We start from the raw sequence: 22,721 nt of genomic DNA, 5'->3' as shown, positions 1-22,721 counted from the left end.
TTTATTTGAAGTTATTTATAGTTACAGATGTTAAGGCATCACTCAGATAACTCTCGAATACATAACAAAGTTACAAATGTAGATACAATGTAGGTGTGCTTCTGAGAATTTATAATGGGTTTTTAAAAGCCCACTACCTTTGTGAAGCAAAAATTAAAAGTTCCTTAAAAACAATAGTAATATATACGGAAATGTATATTAATGGCCTAAGATGATTTTATAACACTAACCAAATGCAGGATTCCCTACGTAAACTATGTTAACAGTGAAGATTCATGTCGCTGTTTTGCCTTCTGGTGCAGTGATAATCAACTGTCGTGCTGTATATAGGCCGTCGGCCGGAAACATGAAACGACCTGCGTTATAAAAATTAGCATTTGATTTACATGTATTTTACATGTTTTGAATATGGTCGTGAGAGTAGTATTAACAATAAGTTAATAACTTTTGTGGCTCTATTAAATTACATGAATCAATTTCGTTTTACATTAAAAATTAAAAATCTGTTTGGGAAAGGTAATGGGCCTATAAAAGGTTCGTTTTTGTTTGAATATTTTTAAGCAGTCCATAATCATTTTAAGCAGTGATCAAGGACGTAAATCACTTATAGATGTTGTATAAATTTTTTTTTTACCCTTAAACTTCAAAAAATAATAATTACATACATAAAAATCCAACCCGAATAACATATATATTGCTTAGCAATATAAAATTCATAAAAGGTGGTGTTCAAGCTAATGTTAAAAATCCCATAGAAACTGCCCACAGCCCAATTTTCTTGAAACTTTGCACATTGAAAGTACTACTAGTTTTCCCTTTAAAATGACACTTCTTTTTCCTTTTGTGATTTTAAAAAGGCCCAAAGGGCCTGAATTCTTTGAAGTCATATTCATTAAAACTACATGCACAAACATGCCAAAAAAGGTGAGCCTTTGTTAAATATTCTACATTTTTTTTATTCATAAATCATTTGAGTAGATCGTATACTTTATATTTAAGTCATTTCTTTTAGATTTATAGCGGAAAATTTTGTTTGAAATAATATTGTTTACGAAAAAGTAACTTTTTGAAAAAAACCGAAAACAAAACATTGCTCTTTATCATTTCATTTCACCCTGTAAAGGATTTTGTCCACAATTTTACCCCCAATTAAAGATACTCCCATGAAATCTATGTGTAAATTAGGTTCAAAATTAAAATCCGGGAACATAGTTTTTGAGTGACTTTAAAATATAGAGAGTGCATGTAGCAACGGACCACTCATTTGTTAGTATACCTTGTTATACATTTCCAGTTTTTGAGTCCGATGTAAGTGAAAATCAGTGTACAGTTATAATTTTAGATGCTAAATAGCATGGTAACACCTTTTGAAATATTGGCTCTCATGGTAACAAAACGAATGCCTCTGATTGGTTGAAATTTAAATGATTTCAGAATTAAGTGAAAATTGGTATAGAGGTTACGAGGTATGCTGAATGGCATGGTATCGCTTTCAAAAATATTGGTTGCCATGGAAACAAAATGGAGGCCTCTGATTGGTTGAAATTTAGATATTGTAAGATTTAAGTGAAAATTTGTATATATGGGTTATATATAAAATATGCTGAATAAATGGAATCCCTTTTTTTAAAAGATTGGTTGCCATGGAAACAAAATGGAGGTCTGTGATTGGTTGAAATTTAGATATTATTAGATATTAGTGAAAATTGGTACATATGGGTTATGGGTTATGCCGATGAGTTGTAAATGGTTTTAAATACATTGTTGCCATTGTTTCGAAACTAACGCCGTCTGATTGCTCAAAATCAAGATTGTAGCCTTTGTGATGCTGGTATTGTTTTTGAAATTATATATATCTTATTTGAAAATCAAATGTAACTCTGTTTTCCTCTTTAATCATTTTTAATTCAATTTAAAATAGTTTTTACTACATAGGAGAGATGGATAATCTTAATTTCTATTGTGTTTAAGTTGCTGACGAAAAAATACTTAATTATTTGATTTCTGATATGAAAAGAGAAACTATTTGTTTCACCCAAGAGCATATCTAGTTGTTAGACTTATTTGTATTGTAAGGGAACATGCATGAATATGTTAGTTAAAGATGCTCCACCGCTGACAAATGGTATTTTTTTTCACTATTAAAATAGGAGCAGACGATTTAGTATTTTTCTTCAGTTACAAAAGTTACTTACTTTAGACCATTACCGCCATTGAAAAGTTTGAGCTTCTAATTTTACTTCGCGTTAAAAATATAAAAAATAATCAATTGCATCCCGAAAAAATTCCGTGCCACTATATCCTATATGAAATGAAGTACTGATTGCGCATGCACTAAAGGCGAAGTAAATTATTTTATATTATTTTTGTGTTAATTATATATATATATATACACCCGATAAACACCAATTATTGTTCAAATGATGAATATCATTTATGCTCTGTCGGCAGTGGAGCATCTTTAACAAAAAATTCTATCACTCACTGTTGTTTTATTATGGTGTGTATGATCAAATTTAAATATATGGTCAACTAGGCCATATATTGATTTTTTTTAGAAATTTCCCCTCGCTACATTTCAGCCTATCAAATGCTATTTTCCCGGATTTCATTTTTTTATGAAAAAGTATCTGTTATAAGATTATACCTACAGCATGGTTTTAAAATGGTTTAAAAGTGTGGACAAAATCGATAACATGCCAAATATTTCTAGCAAACCCAATATCTTCAATTTTTGTCGTGACAAAATTGTTGTAAAAATAGTTTGTAAAAATCAGATATAAAATAAAAAATGATGTATCTTTTTAACAAAATTAATTAAAAAATAAAAAAATGTATTCAAAAGATAGACACAGGGGGTTCCGTTGCCACATACCCAATGAAACTTTAGAAAACATCATTTCAGGCCCGTTATGCCTTTTTAAAACAAACAAAATAAATAAAAAAAAACACATAAAAAAGTGGAACTTTATGTAATTGAAGAAAAAAAATTGGCGCGTGGTCAGATTTTGCAACCCCACCTTTATAAAAATTCATTCATAAAGAATTCCAAACATAAATTAGCAGACAGATGAACGAGTTTATTTTTAAGATTAATTCAAACATTGGAATTTGAAATTATATTGCAACCTGACAAAAAAGATGCTTGAAATAAAGAAAGTGTGCCAGGCTGGGTAGGTTTCTGGTCAAAGGGCGATAACCCAAATTACATTTAAACACTTCCAAGTATTTATAAGTGAGGCTCTCATATACGTCCTTGGTATTTCTAAATAACAATTTTCTATTTATCAGCTGTCAGACAAATAAAAATATAGATACGATCTACTGTAATTTTTTATGGAAAACGTTTGAAATGTATCAATAATACCAGGGACAAAAACATATTGTGAAAAACAACCCTACAACTGTAGTACAAGGTGTACGTGACAAAAAGTTCCAAACCGAAAGTAAACCGGAAGTGCTATATTTAGTACCGATATAACGACGAATTCTATTGGATGTTCTATTTGTATCGAAGCTTTTGATTGGCGATTATATGAGGTGCCTACATCTGATGGCTAAAACCTGCGAGATTTCAGGAGCTGGGAAAACAAGCAAATGAGTCTTGCTTATCAATACAGGTAAACGCTGTTTTGTTAAATAGATAATGTGTTATATACAGTCAAATAACTGTCAATGTATGAAATGTTTTCGTGAGCCATAAAGGCTAGTAATATTGTGTAGTAACAATATGTTATGCCAAAGTTGTAAGTTGTATGATGATAAAACTTAAGCTAACGTTAAAGTGCAAAACCTCTTATATTCATGACATTGACTGTCAATGATTAGAAAAGCCTGATAACAACCACAATCTCTTTTACTCAATTTAGTCTGCCATCAATATAAGCTTATCTCTTCGATTTCCAACTCAGCATTTCACTCCAACATAGTCATTAACTTGTGAATTAATTGTGAATAAATAGAATGTATACACAGTGTAGCGTCAGGGCTTAGGCATCCATAGGAAACCTATTTTCACACTTGGTTATGCTTCCGAGAGTTGAGAACACTTGGTACACTGTAGGTCAGTTGTCTCCCTCAGGTGTTGTTGGACTGTGTTTGGGAACACATGGTCGTATTGTTCTGTAGCTATATGATTAGGGTTTTGTTACATATATGATAAGTGTATGCCCATTTCTCTTACAGTAAGTTGTCTACATCAGGCACTGTTGTCAATATATCCTTTGTAAATTCTTTATTACTTGTCTTTGATAAATAGTTATTTGTACCTGTATTTACCTAAGTTGAGTTATTGGATTAGTATCTGTGCTTCCGCTACATCCTAGAGATCGAACCTGTTGTGATACAGGCCTGTAACCGAGCTGTAGAGGAAAGTGATCCGGAGTATTTGTTTTGGCTGTGGGCTCTGTTGTATACTAAAATACTATACGATCACGATTTGGGACTCATACATATATTATGCGAGCTACAGTGGGATCGCCCCTTTGGGTCTTTTGTGGAACCCGATGGTGTGTGTGGACAAACACCGGGAACCCCTTCCTATTACACTATGTTTGACCTAATCTTATATTATACATCTACCTGACAACCTTTTGAAGTAAAAATATCACTTAATTAATATTTATAATCTTCATACATGTAGTGTACATGTTAATTATACATGTTAGTCACTAGTCAGTAGTGTAATGAAAGATTATATTTTAATAAGAAGTGGTACTAAAATACATCCTGTCAACCTACTCCCATAACATGAGAGTCAACTGGTCAGCAAGATTTTTATCGGACATTATTTTGCTGAGTGTATATATGATGTTATGTTTCAAAAGTGTCTCGTTGTGCTATACCTTTTGGAATTGATCAATTGATTAATCTTGAATCTCAATCTTCCATATGTGCTTCCCATGCAATAACTAAAGGTCATTATTTGGAGAAAATATGCAGGTCGAGCAATTTGAATTTCAATCCTAGCATCACCAATGGAAATAAAAAACTGAGATTTGTGGGGACATCTGGCTGATCTCAAATTTATCTGCTGATAAACATGTACATAGGATTGTGAATAGGATTTAGTGGGGATATCTTATTAATTCACCTTTTAGATTGAATTACATGTATATACAACTATGAAGGAAAGAATTCCATAAAATGATAAACTGTTTCAAGTTTTTAAAGATGCTCCACCGCCAACAGAGCATAAATGATATTCATCATTTGAACGATAATTGGTGTTTGATCGTGTCTATGTATGTCTAATTAACACAAAAAAATAATATAAAATAACTTAAATAAGTTATTTTTCCTTTGGTGCACGCGTATTCAGTATATCATTCTATATAGGATATAGTGCCATGGAATTTTTTCGGAATGCAAATAATTATTTTTCATATTTTTAATTTGAAATAAAATTAGAAGCTCAAACTTTTCAATGGTGGTAATGGTGTAAAGTAAGTAACTTTTGCAACTGAAGAAAAATACTAAATCGTCTGCTCCTGTTTTTGATAGTGAAAAAATACCATTTGTCAGCGGTGGAGCATCTTTAAACTATATCTACCATACTATTTTTAATCATGGGCAAACCAAGACTTTCTGATTACATATCGAAATACGAAGGACTATATAGCATAATGGCTATCGTGAAGACTGGAAAAAAACAGTGTGAACATACCGTCACGGTGATGTAGTTAGATGAAGTTATGGTAACAAAAGCAACTAAAAGATGCTTAACCGCCGACAGAGCATAAATTACATTCATCATTTGAACAGTAATTGGTGTTCAATCGTATGTTATATATATATATATATATGTCTTATTAACACAAAAACTATAATAAAATAATTTGTTTTGCCTTTGGTGCATGCGCAATCAGTATTTCATTCCATATAGGGTCTAGTGACACAGAATTTTTTCGGGATGCAATTAATAATATCTATATTTTCAACTTAAAGTAAAATAAGAAGCTCAAACTTTTCAATGGTGGTAATGGTGTAAAGTAAGTAACTTTTGTAACTGAAGAAAAATACAGATAATTTTTGGAGGGGTGGTTAATTGTACTTGGACTTTGAAAAGGGAGGGTATATTTCGTGAGTTCATAGTAATGAATAAAAAAAGTAAATTGGTTTAATTTGGGTTATACTATAAATTAAAGTTATCGATTACAAGCTAGCAATTGTGAAAATATCTATATTAATTTATGAAACAAGAGTGCGGTTAAATGAATTGATGCATACTCTTGCATGTAGCTGTAATTCTTCTGATTTTACTAAATTTCTTCAGATTTTATTTATGGATGTCAATGCTCATAATAGTTTGATCGCATACTTTCAAATACTGTAGACGTTCATATTATTATTATGGGTAATTGACAGATTTCAATGGGTATTTTACCCATGTACACATCTTACTGGATCACTGAGCAACAATGTCATTTTACAACCAATTTCGGCAAACATGTATTTCAAATTTTGGTGTCATTTTGTGAAATCATAATATTGAAGTAATTTAATCATTGTCATTTTGTGAAATCATAATATTGAAGTAAATTGATCATTGTAGTTTTAAAATTATCAAAATAATGACTGTAAAATGCAGACTAAATGATGATATTATGATTAATTAATTAGATGTACTGCTTTATTTCATTATCAGAATCTTCAAGAACTACTTTGATGATGAGCCTCCTGGTTGATGGTCCCTCACTCTCATAGGAAATTAGAGCTTATGTGAACAACATCTATATAGTTTGTCAGGTTTTGCACTATTTCATGTGCAAAATGACTGGAGAGCATAATGGAAAACACTTAAAGAAAGATAATAAACTTCGCTCTGGCCGCTCCACAGTGACGTCTTTTGTTCGCTTTGTGAATCGGACACACAGATTCGTGGATATTGTGTGGTTGAACTATGAAGGTGCCCGTGTCAAATACAAGACTTTACAACCTGGGCAGTTTGTTGATGTAAATACATTTGTTGGCCATCCTTGGATCTTCAGGGACTCTGATACAGGAGACCATTTGGTAGTTCAGCTGAGGGAGGTTTTTGAAATGACCACTGGATGGACTCCAAATGATGGAGTGCCACCGTGGAGAAAGGTTATCAATATTACCATTCCAGGTAAATGTTCCACAATGTTATAATGATGACAAAATCAGTCATTGAATTTTATTCCAAATAATTTTTGTACTATTCAGAGAAATATCAAACTTTTCAGTCATTGAATTTATATCTTATGTTGCAAAAATGTAAATTTAAGAAAAATTTTAAAGCATCATAATTTTTTTTTTAAATGACTCCATTTTGTGAAAATATTTTTTCTATTTTATGAACACAATGACATGAATGAATGATATTGAATAAGTTGAAAACAATCAATGAATCATTAAAGATTGATGATATGCATATCTTATCAATTTTTTTATAAAAAAAAGTAGAATTGATCATATAGATTATACTGAATATAGATAATAGCATAGTTGTTTAAATTTTTTCAAAGATAAATGTTCATGCTTTTCTGAACTTCTGTAATAAGCTATACAGGTTAACTTACTTGTCTTTATTTATGTTTTATTTGTTGTATTGAAGTTCGCAGATATGAACTTGACAGTAAATATAGCAAAATTGAACCTTCCACAAACATGTATTTTCAGTGTATACCCTGAAGGACAGGAGTTTACAAGTGATCAGGAGCTTTGTAAGCCGGGACAGAATTCCGCAATTGGACATTCCCAAGGAACTGAAAGAGGAGCTAACTGTGATGTTTGAAGTATCAAGACGTCGGAAGTTAACAGATAATCCTGATAGCCCTATCGCACACTCATCTCAAGATGTGAACTGATCTTGATCATACTAATGTTTGGGATGTGTGGAATTTTTATGTTTCAGGACCATCACAGAAGTGAAAACCTGACAAATAGCAGCTAGGCACGGGTGGAACTAGGAATACTGTTAATGGACTTATTTTAGCATTAGTTTTATTTCAGCGCTTTTCACGCTGTCTTTGAAGTGCTAATTCATGTACAGTGCTAAATTTTGTCAAAGTGTATATATATTCATTATTGAATCACCAAAATGGGCTTATATATCATAATTAACAATTTTCTGCATTTGTGCTAAATATGACTGTCCTAAATTAAGTACAATTTGAGTATCAGTACACCGTACTTTATATACAATATAGTTGCTAATATTCGCAGGGGGTTTAATTTAACTAAATTTGAAGATTAAAATCCATCCAATTTTTGTAAAATTAAATACCTCAAGAAATTAATTAAAATCATTGCTGTATATATTACAGCCTGTGGTATGAGTTACGCTTTCACAGGCCTCAATAGGTAGTTTGAGAAATTAAACCCTGACGATATTTTACACCTGTGGAATATAAGAACTATATAGTACATGTAGATCTACTAAGACAATTCGTCTACAAACGGAAATCTCAATATGTCTGCAAACTCTTATGAAGAGAGAAACTGAGCTTAAAAATAAAGTAAAAAAACATTTGATATATTGATAAGAATTTTATTTTAAGGAGGTTGTAGAGAATTAAGCATTTAGTTGGTACAAGTTTGTACAGATAGCCTATAGATTCATTTTAGGCACTAGGTAAAGAATTAAGAATTATACAGAGAAGCACAGATTTAGATATGTTGTTAATTTGATATCTGTGTCAGGACACGTCATAGCTACAAATTCTGTACTACCAGACAAGGGACATAACTCTTCCGTCAGTGTTTCAGAAATAGATGTATTGTGCCCAATATTCTCAAAGGGACATAACTTTTGATTCAAAAGTTTTGTGTAGGATATTGTGCATGTAGCTTCTTTACAGAATTAATAAGCTAGTCAATCCATCCTCAATACTCCAGGTGTTACTATAAGTGATGTTTTCCACCCCTGGAGTATTGCTTAGTAAAACTGGAGGCAACAGAACTGGTTATTCAGCTGTATAATGGTACACTGTGGTTCACTATGTGACTTTGAAGTTGGTAGTCACTCTCTGTGTAGTCTTTGAAGGCATTTTTTGCAGGCCTATGATTGGTTAAGATTTTTAAAGGTCACCTGAGATGAAGTCTCAAGTGACCTTTTCTAATTGCCTTTTGTCCGTCGTACGTCGTATGGCGATAAACAATTTACTTTTTCGACTACTTCTCCAAAAGTACTGAAGCAAATTAGTTGAAATTGTGCAGAAACCTTCCATAGTCAAAGGTCAACCAAAATTGTGAATTATATGGTCCCAGCCCCCCAGGGGCCAGAGGGGTGGGGCCAAAAGCGGTCAATTAGGCTAAAACTTCAACAATTTTCTTCTGAAATTCCAGAAATGGTAGAATCAAATACTCTTCATAGATAGAAAGGTCTCAAGGTCCTTTACAAAAATTGTGAATTATATATATATGATCCTGGGGTCTCAGGTTTCCCCCTGGCATATCTCACTTCAGAAAGAGTAGTAGGAAGAGAATCGGACTTAATACCCTTGGCTAGCGAAGTTGTTGTGCTGTACATTTAAAGAGACAATTCACTCAGGCAAATTCTTTTACATAACCAATAAGCAAAATATAGCATAAATGTATTGTTCTACATTTCTTATGAAACATATAACGTAAAACATTGACAAATTCCACGACATTGTTAAGTATTTTAATTAATATCGTTGAAATATCAAATCGTTGATCAATACGATTAAGCAGGTACAATATCAACTCTGTACCCATACCCGAGCCAAAGTCACGCACGTTAAACAAATGAACTACATAACCACTGAGAAGGTGATTTTTTAGGCAAGACAATTCACCTAATAAGGTAAACACACTACTGTCAGAGCGATTTGAGCAGTTCTAGCTAAAAGGTGCATTACTTTACGAGCAAGGGACAGGGTTCGGCATACAAGTAGTTCGACCACAGTATGTACATAGTAATGGCGGACAGCGAGCAAGTTTGAATATTTCACACACGTGTCACCACCATAGGCGTTTCAGGCATATCACAGTAAAACTGACTGATCTAATTTCCATTAGAACTTGTTTTATCTGATATATATACAAATTTTAATGTTCTCTTAGACTGAATTGTCCCTTTAATATTTGTCTACTTCACAGTGTATAAACGGAAGTGTATAGTATTTTTTTTAAATTTCGTAGTTGCGAATCTGTATAGCGGTACTCGGTCACTTGCTAAGACAAGTCAAACAATGGATAGTGGATATTTTTTGCCAATTTTATTTATTCTTTACGTTTTTGTTGTAATCTAAAGTTATAAATGGCGTCATGGATAGCAATTTGAACGACTAGTGACTAATGAAGTTTTTAGTGTTAACCAGCATTAACATTTCAGACACTTTTCGTGAGTTGATCTGCTGATTATCATCGAAGAATTGAAACACTCGCCTAATATTTTGCACTATTTTAAGGTATTCTGTCTGGCTTTCATTATTTCAAGCGCCATCACAGGTTTATAAAAGAATCCAACAATATAAAACACATAAATACATATTAATGGACACAATATCTTTTACTTAATCGTATTTTGAAGTTGCAGGATGATCAGTTAAAATTTTATAGTCACTTGCATTGTTTTGAAACTGGCGATGTATAGTTGCTTGCGAGGACACTTGTATAGTCGCTTGTTATAAAGAGGAAATATATTCAGTGATAAAAGGCTCTGAAGCTAACAAATTAAACAAATCAGTCTAACAGACTATCAATTTAAACGTTTAGTCATTTACAATTTAGATGGAGTAAATGCAACAAAATTGCAATAGAATGCACCACGTTGATACTTAAGGTACATGTATACCTTTGATTTCCATGGACCAGTCATTACTTTAAAAAAATGTCAGAATTACGAAGAAAACAAAGCCTTCTAGAATCTTAAAGATGCTCCACCGCTGACAAATGGTATTTTTTCTCTATCAAAAACAGGAGCAGACGATTAAGTATTTTTCTTCAGTTACAAAAGTTACTTACTTTACACCATAACCACCATTGAAAAGTTGGAGCTTCTAATTTCACTTCAAGTTAGAAATATAAAAAAATAATTAATTGCATCCCGAAAAAAATCCGTGACACTATATCCTATACGGAATGAAGTACTGATTGCGCATGCACCAAAGGCAAACTAAATTATTTGATGTTATTTTTTGTGCTAATTAGACGTATATATACACGATTAAACACCAATTATTGTTCAAATGATGAATATAATTTATGCTCTGTTGGCGATGGAGCATCTTTAAAAGAAAATTACATACGTCATTTCCATATTTCTTTAGTTTAAACATATTTTATTGGAACAAAAGGATTGGGCACAAGTTATTTCAACTTATATCAAGCCCTCTCCAACAATATTACATATATACATAATCAACATTTGAAGATGGCAGACTTAAAATATTTTTCAGAAACGAAATTTCATCATACTCAAAATCAATATAAACATAGAATTAACGTAGTAGTTTTAAACATACAAAGTACATTTCCATTTTTTCATACAAACTCCATGACGGATAGAGAGAGAGAGAAAAAGAGAGAGAGAGGGGGAGAGAGAGAGAGAATGACAGAGAGAGAGAGAGAGAGAGAGAGAGAGAGAGAGAGAGAGAGAGATTAAAATCTTTTTGTATCAAGAATGTATTTTTGAGTTTCATTAATAATAAATTCATTTTCGTTATATGTTAAGTTAGAATCACCGAACAACAAGGTTTGTAGGCTGAGTGGTATATAATTGTTTAAATATCTGTAAAGCTCTATACGTTGCCGAGCATATAAGTTGCAATTAAAAAAATAATGATATGCGTCTTCACGTTCAAATCCACATGCACAGCTTTGGTCGTCAGAAAGATTTACTTTGAACAGGTCATATTTTAGTATACTTGATTTATTTCTTAATCTGCAATGCAAGATATTAGTTTTCCGGTCACCAAGGAGAAATAGATAGGATGGACATGAATTATGTTTTTTACGGAGGGTATCTCTAAAAATGCTAAATCTGTTTGTATGTCTAATATTAATATCTAAATTGTTCCAGAGCCTTATAGTTGATGGAAAGAAAGACAAATTAGTTGTTTCTAGACGGTTATTGGGTAAGGTGTAATTTTCGGAATCTCTTAGTCTGAATCTAGTGTTTTCTGAATTTAAAGGAGGGAGTAGAGTAGAAAGATAAGAGGGTGTTAGTCCATTATGTACTTTGAAAAATAAGTTAATTTTACGTCTAGATCTGCGGTCAGATAAGGTTTCCCAGCCCGTTTCGGAATAAAGAGATTGCTTACTAGTATATGAAGGTAGTCCTGTCACTATCCTGGCAGCTTCTAGTTGAATTTTCTCTAATTTGTCAGCATCAGCAACACTACACCCATCCCATAATTCACAGCAATACTCTAAAGTTGGTAGTATATATGTTCTATATATCTTGTTCAGTGTATTACGGTTTAAAATATACTTTAATTTTCTTAAGATACCAACTAGTTTTGAAGCTTGTTTAGATATATGATTTATGTGGTAGCTCCATTTACAGTTTGAATCAATAAATACACCGAGGTGTTTATGTTGGTCAACAAAGTCTACACTTACGTTATTAAAGTTGATGTCAATAACATGGTCTAATTCAACATTAGAAATCAGCAGAGCTTCTGTTTTGGATGGATTAAATTTAACTAACCATTTATTCGCCCAAGTTTGGATAGAAGAAAGATCGTTATTAATTTTATTTTCGATGACTAAAGGAGATTCATCTGAACAAAGTAGTGAAGTATCATCAGCAAATAGTTTTGAAATACAATCAAGATTATCGGTTATATCATTAATATACAAGATGAATAGTAAGGGACCGAGGACTGAGCCTTGTGGCACTCCTGCATTAGTTTTCTTTACAGAAGATCTGCTGTTTCCTACGAAAACCTGTTGTCGTCTGTCAGTAATATAGTCAACTAACCAGTCTAATAACATACCAGTAATACCATAACTCATTAGTTTCACTTCCAGCCCCTTATGCCATACTCTATCGAAGGCCTTTGATATATCACAAAAAATCAGACATGTTGGATGTTTTTTTTCTAGATTTTCACAAATATGGTTAAAAATTTCTATGAGTTGATGTACAGTGGAGTGGCCTGGCTGAAAACCTGATTGATATCTATAGATAAGAGAATTTTCAATTAAATAGTTATTCAAATATTTGGTTACTAACTTCTCAAAAACTTTACCAACTGTGCTGAGTAGAGATATAGGGCGGTAATTAGAAGGTTTAGATTTATCACCATTTTTATGACAGGGCATTACCAGGGTATGTTTCCAAGCTCGTGGGAAAATTCCATTGTCTAACGATGACAGAAAAATGAGAGATAAAGGGATAGAGACCGACTGAGCAGTGTTTTTTAACATGTTGTTACTAATAGTATCAGGCCCTATTGCTTTATTAATATTAAGAGATTTTAAAATGTCAGTTATGTCGTCAGTTGTGAAATGAATGTCTGTTAACGAGGAGTCCGTCCTTCGGTCAGCAGTTGGTACGTCTACGTCAGTGTCGTCAATTGTTGAAATAGATACAAAATAATCGTTTAATATGTTAGATTTCCTATCGTCAGACGTTTCTGTGTCACCTGTCATAGGATTCGTAAGTGGTGGTAATGAGTTTGTCTTGTCAGATGTCTTTATAAGGTTACGAACAGTTTTCCAGAATTTTTTTGGGTTGGAGTCAGTGAAAGTGTCTAATAAACCGTTAATATTCGCATAATATAGGTCTTTAGTCCGTTTCTTTAAGTTATTTACGTGATTGCGTTGGCGTCTAAATCTATTATAATTATTGTCGGTGCGGTTAGTCTTAAATGTCTTAAGAAAGCGGTCTCTTTTCCTTATTTCACGTCGTAAGTCTGTACTAAACCATGGCTTGTCAGTCGGTCTTATAGTAATTGTTTTTGTCGGGATACATTGGTCAGCGAGTTCTAAAAAATGTTTTGTAAAATGGTCACACATGTCGTCAGGAGAGCGCGACCGTGAAAAAAAATCTGTCCAGTCTGTAGAGTCAAGTAGGTTATTAAAAAGTTCATAATTGGCATCAGAGTAACATAATATTTTTCTTTGGTACTTTCTAACAATATCCGTCTCAATAGTCAGGTTTACTAGGGTCGCGTCATGATCCGAGATGTCACGGTCTACTTCAATCGTGTCAGCAAAAACATACGAGCACGTGTCCGAAAGGAGTATTGGGTCGAGGAGCGACGCACGTGTCCGCGAAGTCCTAGTTGGTTTGTCGATTACGTTAGTAAGATGGAATGTGTTCATTATGTCAGTAAGTTTGTGGTTATTGTCTACGGTCAAGAGGTCAACATTTATGTCACCTACAACAGTGATATATGAGGTTTCGCCTAACGCTGTTTCTAAGGAGTGCTGCAAATGGTTCCAATAGGAGGGTATACAGTTTGGAGGTCTATACGTGGTACATAACAAAAGTTTATGGTGGGGAAGCTTAATTTCTACCCAAACTACTTCACCTACATGGAATTCAAGGTCCGGTCTACGACAGGTTGATAAGAGACTGGAAGTGTAAACATTTATCCCCCCACCCGGAGCACCACGGTCTTTACGATACAAGTCAAAGTCGTCTAGGAGAATATCGTCGTCTGCTACCGAAATGTCGAGGTGAGTCTCTGTTGTACATATGATATCATAGTCGCTGGCTAACTGTTCTAAAGAGGAAAGTTTGTTTCTTAGACTGCGAATGTTTAGATGAAATATAGAAAGGTCATTATCACGATCGTCAGGGCCAGGATTAGGATGGACATCATTATGTGGAAGTTCGCTATGGAATGCAGAATCCAGAACCTGGGTCAGGTGTGGTAAGACGTGCGATACGCTTACAATTACAGGAGAGGAGTAGTAACTGTAGGATTAGTAGGAAGTTAGTATTTTTTATTATACACGACAGAATAATCCATGTAATATACAGCAGTTGCGAATGTGCATACATAACACTCAGCCTACAATTATTTAAAAGATATTGAATATTGATATAGACGAAACATTTTGTAATAGTAATGCCATGTGTGCGATTGTAGAAGCAACCAACTGCCGCCCTATATGATTCTATATCATTACCCATTATCATCAAAAACAACCAAAGATTTCGGGTGGCAGTCGGGCTTATACACCGGGCACATGTGCACGTAAACAAATATAGAAAGGTCAGATAGTTCAAAGGTCATACAGGATAGAGGTACAGGAGGGGAGCATGTAAGAAACAATAGAAGGCGTATAAGATGTTTAGTAACAGAGATGATCAGCATGGAGAATGCTAACATGGCGTAAATCTAGGTTTCAATTCCAAGGGATGTTTTCAAAAATTACTTAATCTAATAAGAAAAAAAAAATGAATGTTAAAGTAAATGCCCCATAATATTGTACATGTGTCCAAAATGTGTATAAGAGTAAAAATTACTAACATATTAATACACAAGTCATTCACAGAGTACTTCACCATAGGTTGAATGAGTATCTACCATGCAGTTGGCTAATCATTGAAAAGACATAAAAGTGATGATTGTTTGTTTTATATATAATGTATAAAAAAATGTCATATAGGTGATCAATCATCTTATCATGTTGCAGTTCCACGTTATGACCACACGCATGTTAATTATCTTTACTTTTACCACATTTACTTATAGTAATTTATTGCCATATATTCTTTTTACATATATACAAATATTCTATATACACGTGTATTTCATTTACGCGTATGCAATCAATACATATACCCATATATTTCAATTTACGCATATGCAATCATTCTATATATTACTATTTAAATATATGCAATCGATGTACATGTTCATATATTTCTATTTACATGTATGCACTCATTATATATGTCCATATATTAAAATTTACACTTGTTCAATCAATATATATGCCCATATTTTTTATATTTGCATACATGCAATCAACATATACAGAATAACTGTATATTTCTTAGCCGGAAATGGCTGTTCACTTGCAAAATTATTTACAAATTTTCGTGTCTAACGTTATTCCACGGGGATTTAATTTCGCGATTTAAACTTTTGTTTTTACTGTTTTGCCATTGCTGCGGAGATTGATTTTCACAATTTCTTACCACGAGCGAAATAACTAAAATCTAATCGCACGCGTAAATATATGTTGGGTTCAAATACACCTTATAGGGAAAAGAATAATTCTATTAGTATGGACAGAAATTTTCGAGGCGATCTGTCTCATTATCAAGACGCAAAAAGAACAATAAAAAATTCCTGTTAATGACGTCGTGGTCAAAATTCACACATGCTCTCTCTCTCTCTCTCTCTCTCTCTCTCTCTCTCTCTCTCTCTCTCTCTCTCTCTCTCTCTCTCTCTCTCACACACACACACTATACAGTGAAACAACAAGCGACTATACAGTGAAACAACAAGCGACTATACAGTGAAACAACAAGCGACTATACAATAAAGACACTGTAAATAAATAAACAATCAAATTACTCATACAAGCTACAATTATAACATATATTTCAGGGAAAACGGGGGGGAAAAGCAATTTCCTCCGAAAACACATCGCAGTTTTGATCGTAATTCAGTAATTGCACTTCGATTTTTATCTATTGCTAACATTATTTTCAAAATCATGTTCATGAATTTGTTAATATACATGTTATGAGGACGTCTATAATGTTAAACATATTTGTAGTTACGAATAATGCCGATATTTGGTGTTTTACCTACCTGTAGAGTATACCATGCCTGTTTTCATACATCCCGCTTCGATACTCACAATTGACCATACAAAAAGCAACTAATGATTATACTATACACTTCCGTTCATCCACTGTGTACATTGTCCCGCATTACTGTTCGTATCTTATTATGTAATCGTGTTCGTTTTGTATGTCTTGATAAAAGGGCAGATCGCCTCTAAAATTTGACAATTTTGTTTTGTCCACACGGTTGGAATTACTTCTTTGTCCCATATACATCTGTAGTAATATACAGATATTTTGGACTCAGATGTAGATTACCATTCATAACATATAATCTGTGTAATATGTCTTATGGTCCCCACTCTCTGCTTTATATGAACAGAATTAATCTTCTCTAGTTAATAACTATTCCTTGGCATTCCGAGGGCGAAGTTACTTGGTTTCGTATTATGAATTAAATTTGTATAAAGTAGAATCATTACAATGCCATTTCTTGACAATTTTAATTCAAAATTGTAAAATGGTTACATGTTATAATGTGGAAAAAGATCTACGACTCTCGAATGTTGCAATTTCAAACTCGTGACGTTTAGTTCTTAGAACTCTTGGATTCTACTTTCGGTTTTCTTTTAACCCGGGTAGCTTCAGCGTTTGATTCACAAGGCGTAGCTGGCACTGGCATCAGTAGAGCGTCAGACTAACATTGACTCGATGACGTAGACAAACATAATCTACAGTTTTGATAAAAATTTGCAGACGAACAAGGAGTTGCAAGTATGGCGAGAAGGTAAGAATTCCGACGCTTATCTAATCTTATCTAATTTGCCAGTTTATAGGTAAAACATTTGTATCAATTTACACTGTTTTAGTCGACGATGAATGATAAGTTGAAACTTTTTGATAATTTTACTGTGGTCCAACGCACCTTTTGTGGGCGTACTTTCTTAAAAGATATGTAGCAGCAGTCGATTACTACCGTACGATTAGATTCATTGGCTATAAGATATTATTCCCTTCGTAACTTGACATTTGGCCTCTTGAGATACAGCGTAAGTTAAAACCGGAAACTAGTAACTCAATGTATGATATCAATATGTATAGGTTTTCTAGATAACGTACTAGAATCAGTAGTCCGTCCACTTAAGTACACATGTACTTGATCTCAACACTTGACATTCGACCTATGGTGTCAAGATCTACTGCACAGTATTGATACTAACTAATTTATAAATGATATCTAATTACCAGAATAGTTGAATTTTCCTACTTTCGTTTCCCTCATTACCTAGTTTTAACGTTACGTAAATGAAAATGTATACCTTATGCCGTATTATTCTGTATATCTATATATACTGACAGGCGACCAGTTCTCGCCGAGTACCAATTCTCGCCATCGTATATGTATCTGTACGAATTCCACGCAAATTTAGTCAGTAAAACTTTCTTCTGACAGAAGATACTACCATGCTGATTTTCACAAAATATGTCACAAAATTCGTCTGTGATCATACTTGTACATATGGGATGGCGAGAATTGGTACCCGGCGAGAACTGGTCGCTTGCCAGTATATATTTCATTATTTTTTTCATAATTTTACAACATAGTTATCTGGAACTAGTTAAGTCGTAAGTAAAGATATATATCGTCAAATGACAAATCGCTGACTGATGAGTCATTATCACGTGTGTTACGGTGTTAGTACACGTTCTCTTTTCATTCTTGTTAGTGGGAGCGGATTCTACTTTCGGCTTCTGTTTTACTCAAGAGTGTATACGTGTCAATATAACTCGTCGAAGTATAAAGGTGATGTCATATTTATAGCATAAGAGAGGACGTGATAAACTATGATACACGTTCTATCCTTCAAAGTCAGCATATAGGTGCTGTGTGCTACGCACACATGTACATGTATTTATTTACTTTATGATATCATCAAATATAAGATTTATTTGACTGCGTTAACAAATTACTGGCCAATCAATTCTTCACTAAAGTTTAGTTTTCAAATTTTGCTTTACTGAGAGAATAGTATACATAATTAATTATTTCGACTTATGGAAATTCGAAATCTTTTCAGTTCATGAGAAAGAGAACAACATCTATACAATTGTGATTATAAAAATGAAGTTATTACAATGTATTACGAATGCCATGTCTAATCATTAATATTTGTTAACGTAGCTTTCAGTCTTAAAACAATTCAATGTATTAATTTCAAAATATAATTTTATGAAATGGTAAATATGAAACAAAATTTTACTGTAACTTCAATGTCATTTAACCACTACATCACAGCATCACTTATTAGTTCCAAGATGACTTGACCCTCACCTTTAAAACGTGTGCAACTTGGCCTTCCCCTGTCGCTTGAACGCGTATGAAGTTTGACCTGCTAAGAAATTTTACCCTCTTGTAATGGAATTTGACGAATCGTATAACTTTAACTTGATTTTTTGTATCATTTATGATATTTTGATACTCTGTTTCAATATTTTTTAATATTACACAGAATTAACATCCTTGGTACTCCAGGGGTTCCGATCACATACGATTTCTACACCCCTGAACTATCTCATAGCGAAATTTGAACTTGAACTTGAATACTAAATCGTCTGCTCCTATTTTTGATATTAAAAAAATACCATTTGTCAGCGGTGGAGCATCTTTAAAGATGCTCCACCGCCGACAGAGCATAAATGATATTCATCATTTAAAAAATAACTGATTTTTTATAGTGTATATACACACGTATGTCTAATTAACACAAAAATGAAATTAAGATAATTTGTTTTGCTTTTAACGCATGCGCAATCAGTATGTCATTTCTGGGAGTCAATTAATTATTTTCTATCTTTAAGTAAAATAAGAAGCTTGATATTTTATTGGTGGTGACGGTGTAAAGTTATAAGTAACTTTTAATGCTGAATGAATATTCAAATTCGTCTGTTCTGTTTTGGAGAGAGAGAAATACCATTCGTTGGCGGTATAGCATCTTTTAATTTAAGTCGTTATCGGTGTTTATATATCGACATTGTGACCAATACTTTCATTTAAGTTAGAGGCACTAGCACTGTAACGTGATATACAGTCATTTAAACTTACTGTATCCTCAATTATCTAAATTGCACTATTTTATCATTCTTGTTAGTTACCATACATCCTAGGGAAGACATACGTCAAAAAGGACCACTGGCTAGGCTGAAAATGATTCAGTGGAAATGGATTAAATAAATTAAAAGGCTTTCTGAAAGATAATCTATCCACGTGTATCTCTGATATGAGTAAAATTGTTATAGACATGTGAAAGAACTCGTTTACATTTTATACAGGCACCCCATTTCTAACTGCCTACCGTTTCCGAAGTTTTAATTTTTAAACTTTTTTGTCTAATGACTTTCTATTATTATATGAAAACCAAGACTTTAAATCCAAAATCAAATAGGTACAACGTATCTATAGACTATCTCTTTACATTATAGAGGCGACAAATGGTTTCCGCCTGAGCAGAAAACTCAGAATTGCTGGCTCCCTCCCGATAATGCAGATTCTGTTTGGAACGGCGTGGAGGACAGGCAATTAAAACGATTCTACGACGAAAATGTCCGGTTAAGTTCTGAAACATTCCAGAATGTTCAGAAGGAAATCGATAGGTTATCGAAAAGTTTGTATGAGGAACTCAAACATGCTGAATCGACGCATACCTTTCTCAGACTGAAGCCATTTCTCAAACAAGGCGGATCAAGAGAAGGCTTAAAAGTCCTCGAGGCGAATGAATTTGACGCGTTGTTACCTTTCACGTTCAATGGCATCACCTCAGAGATTAAAGAGTTCCCAGAAAATGATCTTCCACCGGGGTTGGCTGAAATATGCGTCACGAAAATCAGTAACAAAGTGGCTATCCGGCCGGCCGAATTATTCGTAGAGAAGGATGGTAAGAAATACATCAGCTCGCGAGTATTCCACGACCACTTGTTCAAAGGCCTGGTCGATACTGCAGTGCAGAAATTCAATCAAGATCCATCAAAGTCCTACCAAATAAGAAGGCAAGCCAGTGCACCAGCAATTAAACTAGATGTCAAGATAGATGGACATGATGTCAGTATAGATGTGGTCCCTGGCTTTGAAATATCTGCCCCATCTGCCACATTGAGAAAGTTTGTGGTAACACGGTGGATTCCTACTTCAAAAAACGTCAGACGGACCGTACGTATTCCAGACCCAACAACTGTCTGGCGGATCTCTCACTCTCATTTTGAAATGCACATCTTCGACGCTGTTGATAATCCTACCGGTAAACGTCTTGTCCGCGCTGGACGAATCCTGAAAGGTCTCCGCATCAAGGACCGGGTACGGAATACAAGCTCACAGCTTCATCACGTTCTCACCTCGTACTACATCAAGAACATTCTGCTTCATAGCTTGCTGTGTCTAACCAAGGTCAATGCCGTGTCACTGTCCAGCGTCACGGAAGCTCTTGGCTATTTGGTCTTCATGTTGAAGAGCGCCTTGGATAATAATATCCTGCCACAATTCTTCTCCTCAAACCCAACGCTTGGTGTGTATTTCTCCGACCAGAAATTTCACCATGGGAACACACCCGTAGTTAATCTGTTTGCAGAACGCACGGATGGTGAAATCCAGCAGATACGCGCTGATCTGACGAAGGCACTGAAACACTTCGAGATTCAAACCCTCCTTGATAAGGCTGAAGACGTGGACACCAACAGCATCCGCCCATTCCTAGACATTGTTGAAAATACGAATGCAAGACTTTAACTATAAACAATAAATATGGCAGATATTAGTCGTTCAAATAAACACCGTATTATTTTAGCAACCACAACATAAGTGGTTTAAGAATGACGCCAGCTCTTATCAAGACTTGCAGAAATATTCTCCAAGCTATTTTTGATATTTAAAAATAATGTAACTTAATCATTGTGTGCTGTAATATACGCTAGGTTGTGGTAATATATTTATTCAGATCAATTGCGTTTAACACTGGGAATAATCGTTCAAACTTAAATGTATTGAAATGCTTGTTAAGTGCAGGTTTTATTATATGTATAGAGGATATTCGTGGTTTCATGATGAATAGCAGTTATTTTGATCAAGTGGAGTGGAAAGTTTGATATTGTCCAACTTACGATATGAAATATAACTATAATTCATAAGTAAATAATGAATATTATATTTCTTATTTATTCTAGACTAGGTCTAAACTACAATGTAACTTGATAGCATTTATTTCAATTTGCCGGGATTACCCCGCTTTCTATTTAAATTCCAAACATAAAGTGTGCTCTTTATTATGAGAAAAAATAACATTAGGTAATTCAATTCAATACATTTATGCTGTTCCATCAATTTAAAATGAAAAAAAATATATAGATATTTAACTCGGTTGAAAACTGCCACGCATATTTTCACCTAAAACCTTATATTTCTCTCTGAAAGTGTGATGTAGTACATTTGTAGGTATAATATAGAGTGGCGTGTGATTTTGCGCGTTCATGATTTTAGATTCACTTAATGGTTGTAATAGTGCTGTATTATTGTATAACCGGAATACAGGCTAGCGAAACAAATGTAACGCTTCTTGTAATATTATTTACTTCATTGGGTATTGATTTAACTTGTTGAATATTGATGTAACTTGTTGCGGTGGCATTGACTTTTTATTTATTTGAATAAAATAGCTTTCAACGCGATTTGTGATTCTTTGAACGTTGTATTTGCAAACTATTTTAAGTCAATATCTCAGATTAAAATGAAGGCCTCGATTTCCCGATGTCAAATGAATGAAGTCAAGATTTGTTCATACTCCGTTTCATAGATATGATAACATTCTATTTCGGGTTACATTCTGCTGACATTTTGAATTGAGTACAAATTCTCCTTGATGGCATGCTATCTTGGTAATCTTTTCGAAAAAAAGTGGCAGATATTTTAGTCAAAGGCTGTTTGTAATGAATACAATTCTCTAAAACGGGGGTTTAAAACGCGCGTTATTTGTCGTTTCCCATT

General features: G+C 33.7%; 2 protein-coding genes across 2 annotated transcripts; both read left to right on the top strand.

Moving 5' to 3' along the window:
• Nucleotides 1–3,487: 3,487 nt before the first annotated feature.
• On the top strand, nucleotides 3,488–8,499 carry LOC138321263 (von Hippel-Lindau disease tumor suppressor-like). The gene is made up of 3 exons (XM_069264811.1): nucleotides 3,488–3,620; nucleotides 6,647–7,111; nucleotides 7,645–8,499. The coding sequence occupies exons 2-3, from the start codon at nucleotides 6,763–6,765 to the stop codon at nucleotides 7,830–7,832; spliced, it is 537 nt and encodes a 178-aa protein (XP_069120912.1). The 5' UTR covers nucleotides 3,488–3,620; nucleotides 6,647–6,762; the 3' UTR covers nucleotides 7,833–8,499.
• A 5,981-nt stretch (nucleotides 8,500–14,480) lies between these two features.
• On the top strand, nucleotides 14,481–22,405 carry LOC138321260 (uncharacterized). The gene is made up of 3 exons (XM_069264809.1): nucleotides 14,481–14,622; nucleotides 17,336–17,480; nucleotides 20,174–22,405. The coding sequence occupies exons 2-3, from the start codon at nucleotides 17,470–17,472 to the stop codon at nucleotides 21,468–21,470; spliced, it is 1,308 nt and encodes a 435-aa protein (XP_069120910.1). The 5' UTR covers nucleotides 14,481–14,622; nucleotides 17,336–17,469; the 3' UTR covers nucleotides 21,471–22,405.
• Nucleotides 22,406–22,721: the final 316 nt, after the last annotated feature.

The sequence above is a fragment of the Argopecten irradians genome, chromosome 4 (genome assembly GCF_041381155.1).
Source record: "Argopecten irradians isolate NY chromosome 4, Ai_NY, whole genome shotgun sequence".
Taxonomy (NCBI): domain Eukaryota; kingdom Metazoa; phylum Mollusca; class Bivalvia; order Pectinida; family Pectinidae; genus Argopecten; species Argopecten irradians.
Note: the sequence above shows the minus strand (reverse complement) of the source record. Positions and strands in the feature narration are given on the sequence as shown.

Excerpts from the sequence above, each read along its gene's own strand:
- LOC138321263 (XM_069264811.1), top strand. The coding sequence starts at position 6,763 with ATGTGCAAAATGACTGGAGAGCATAATGGAAAACACTTAAAGAAAGAT. Across the intron at positions 7,112-7,644 it reads TATCAATATTACCATTCCAG|TGTATACCCTGAAGGACAGG; the intron begins GTAAATGTTCCA and ends ATGTATTTTCAG.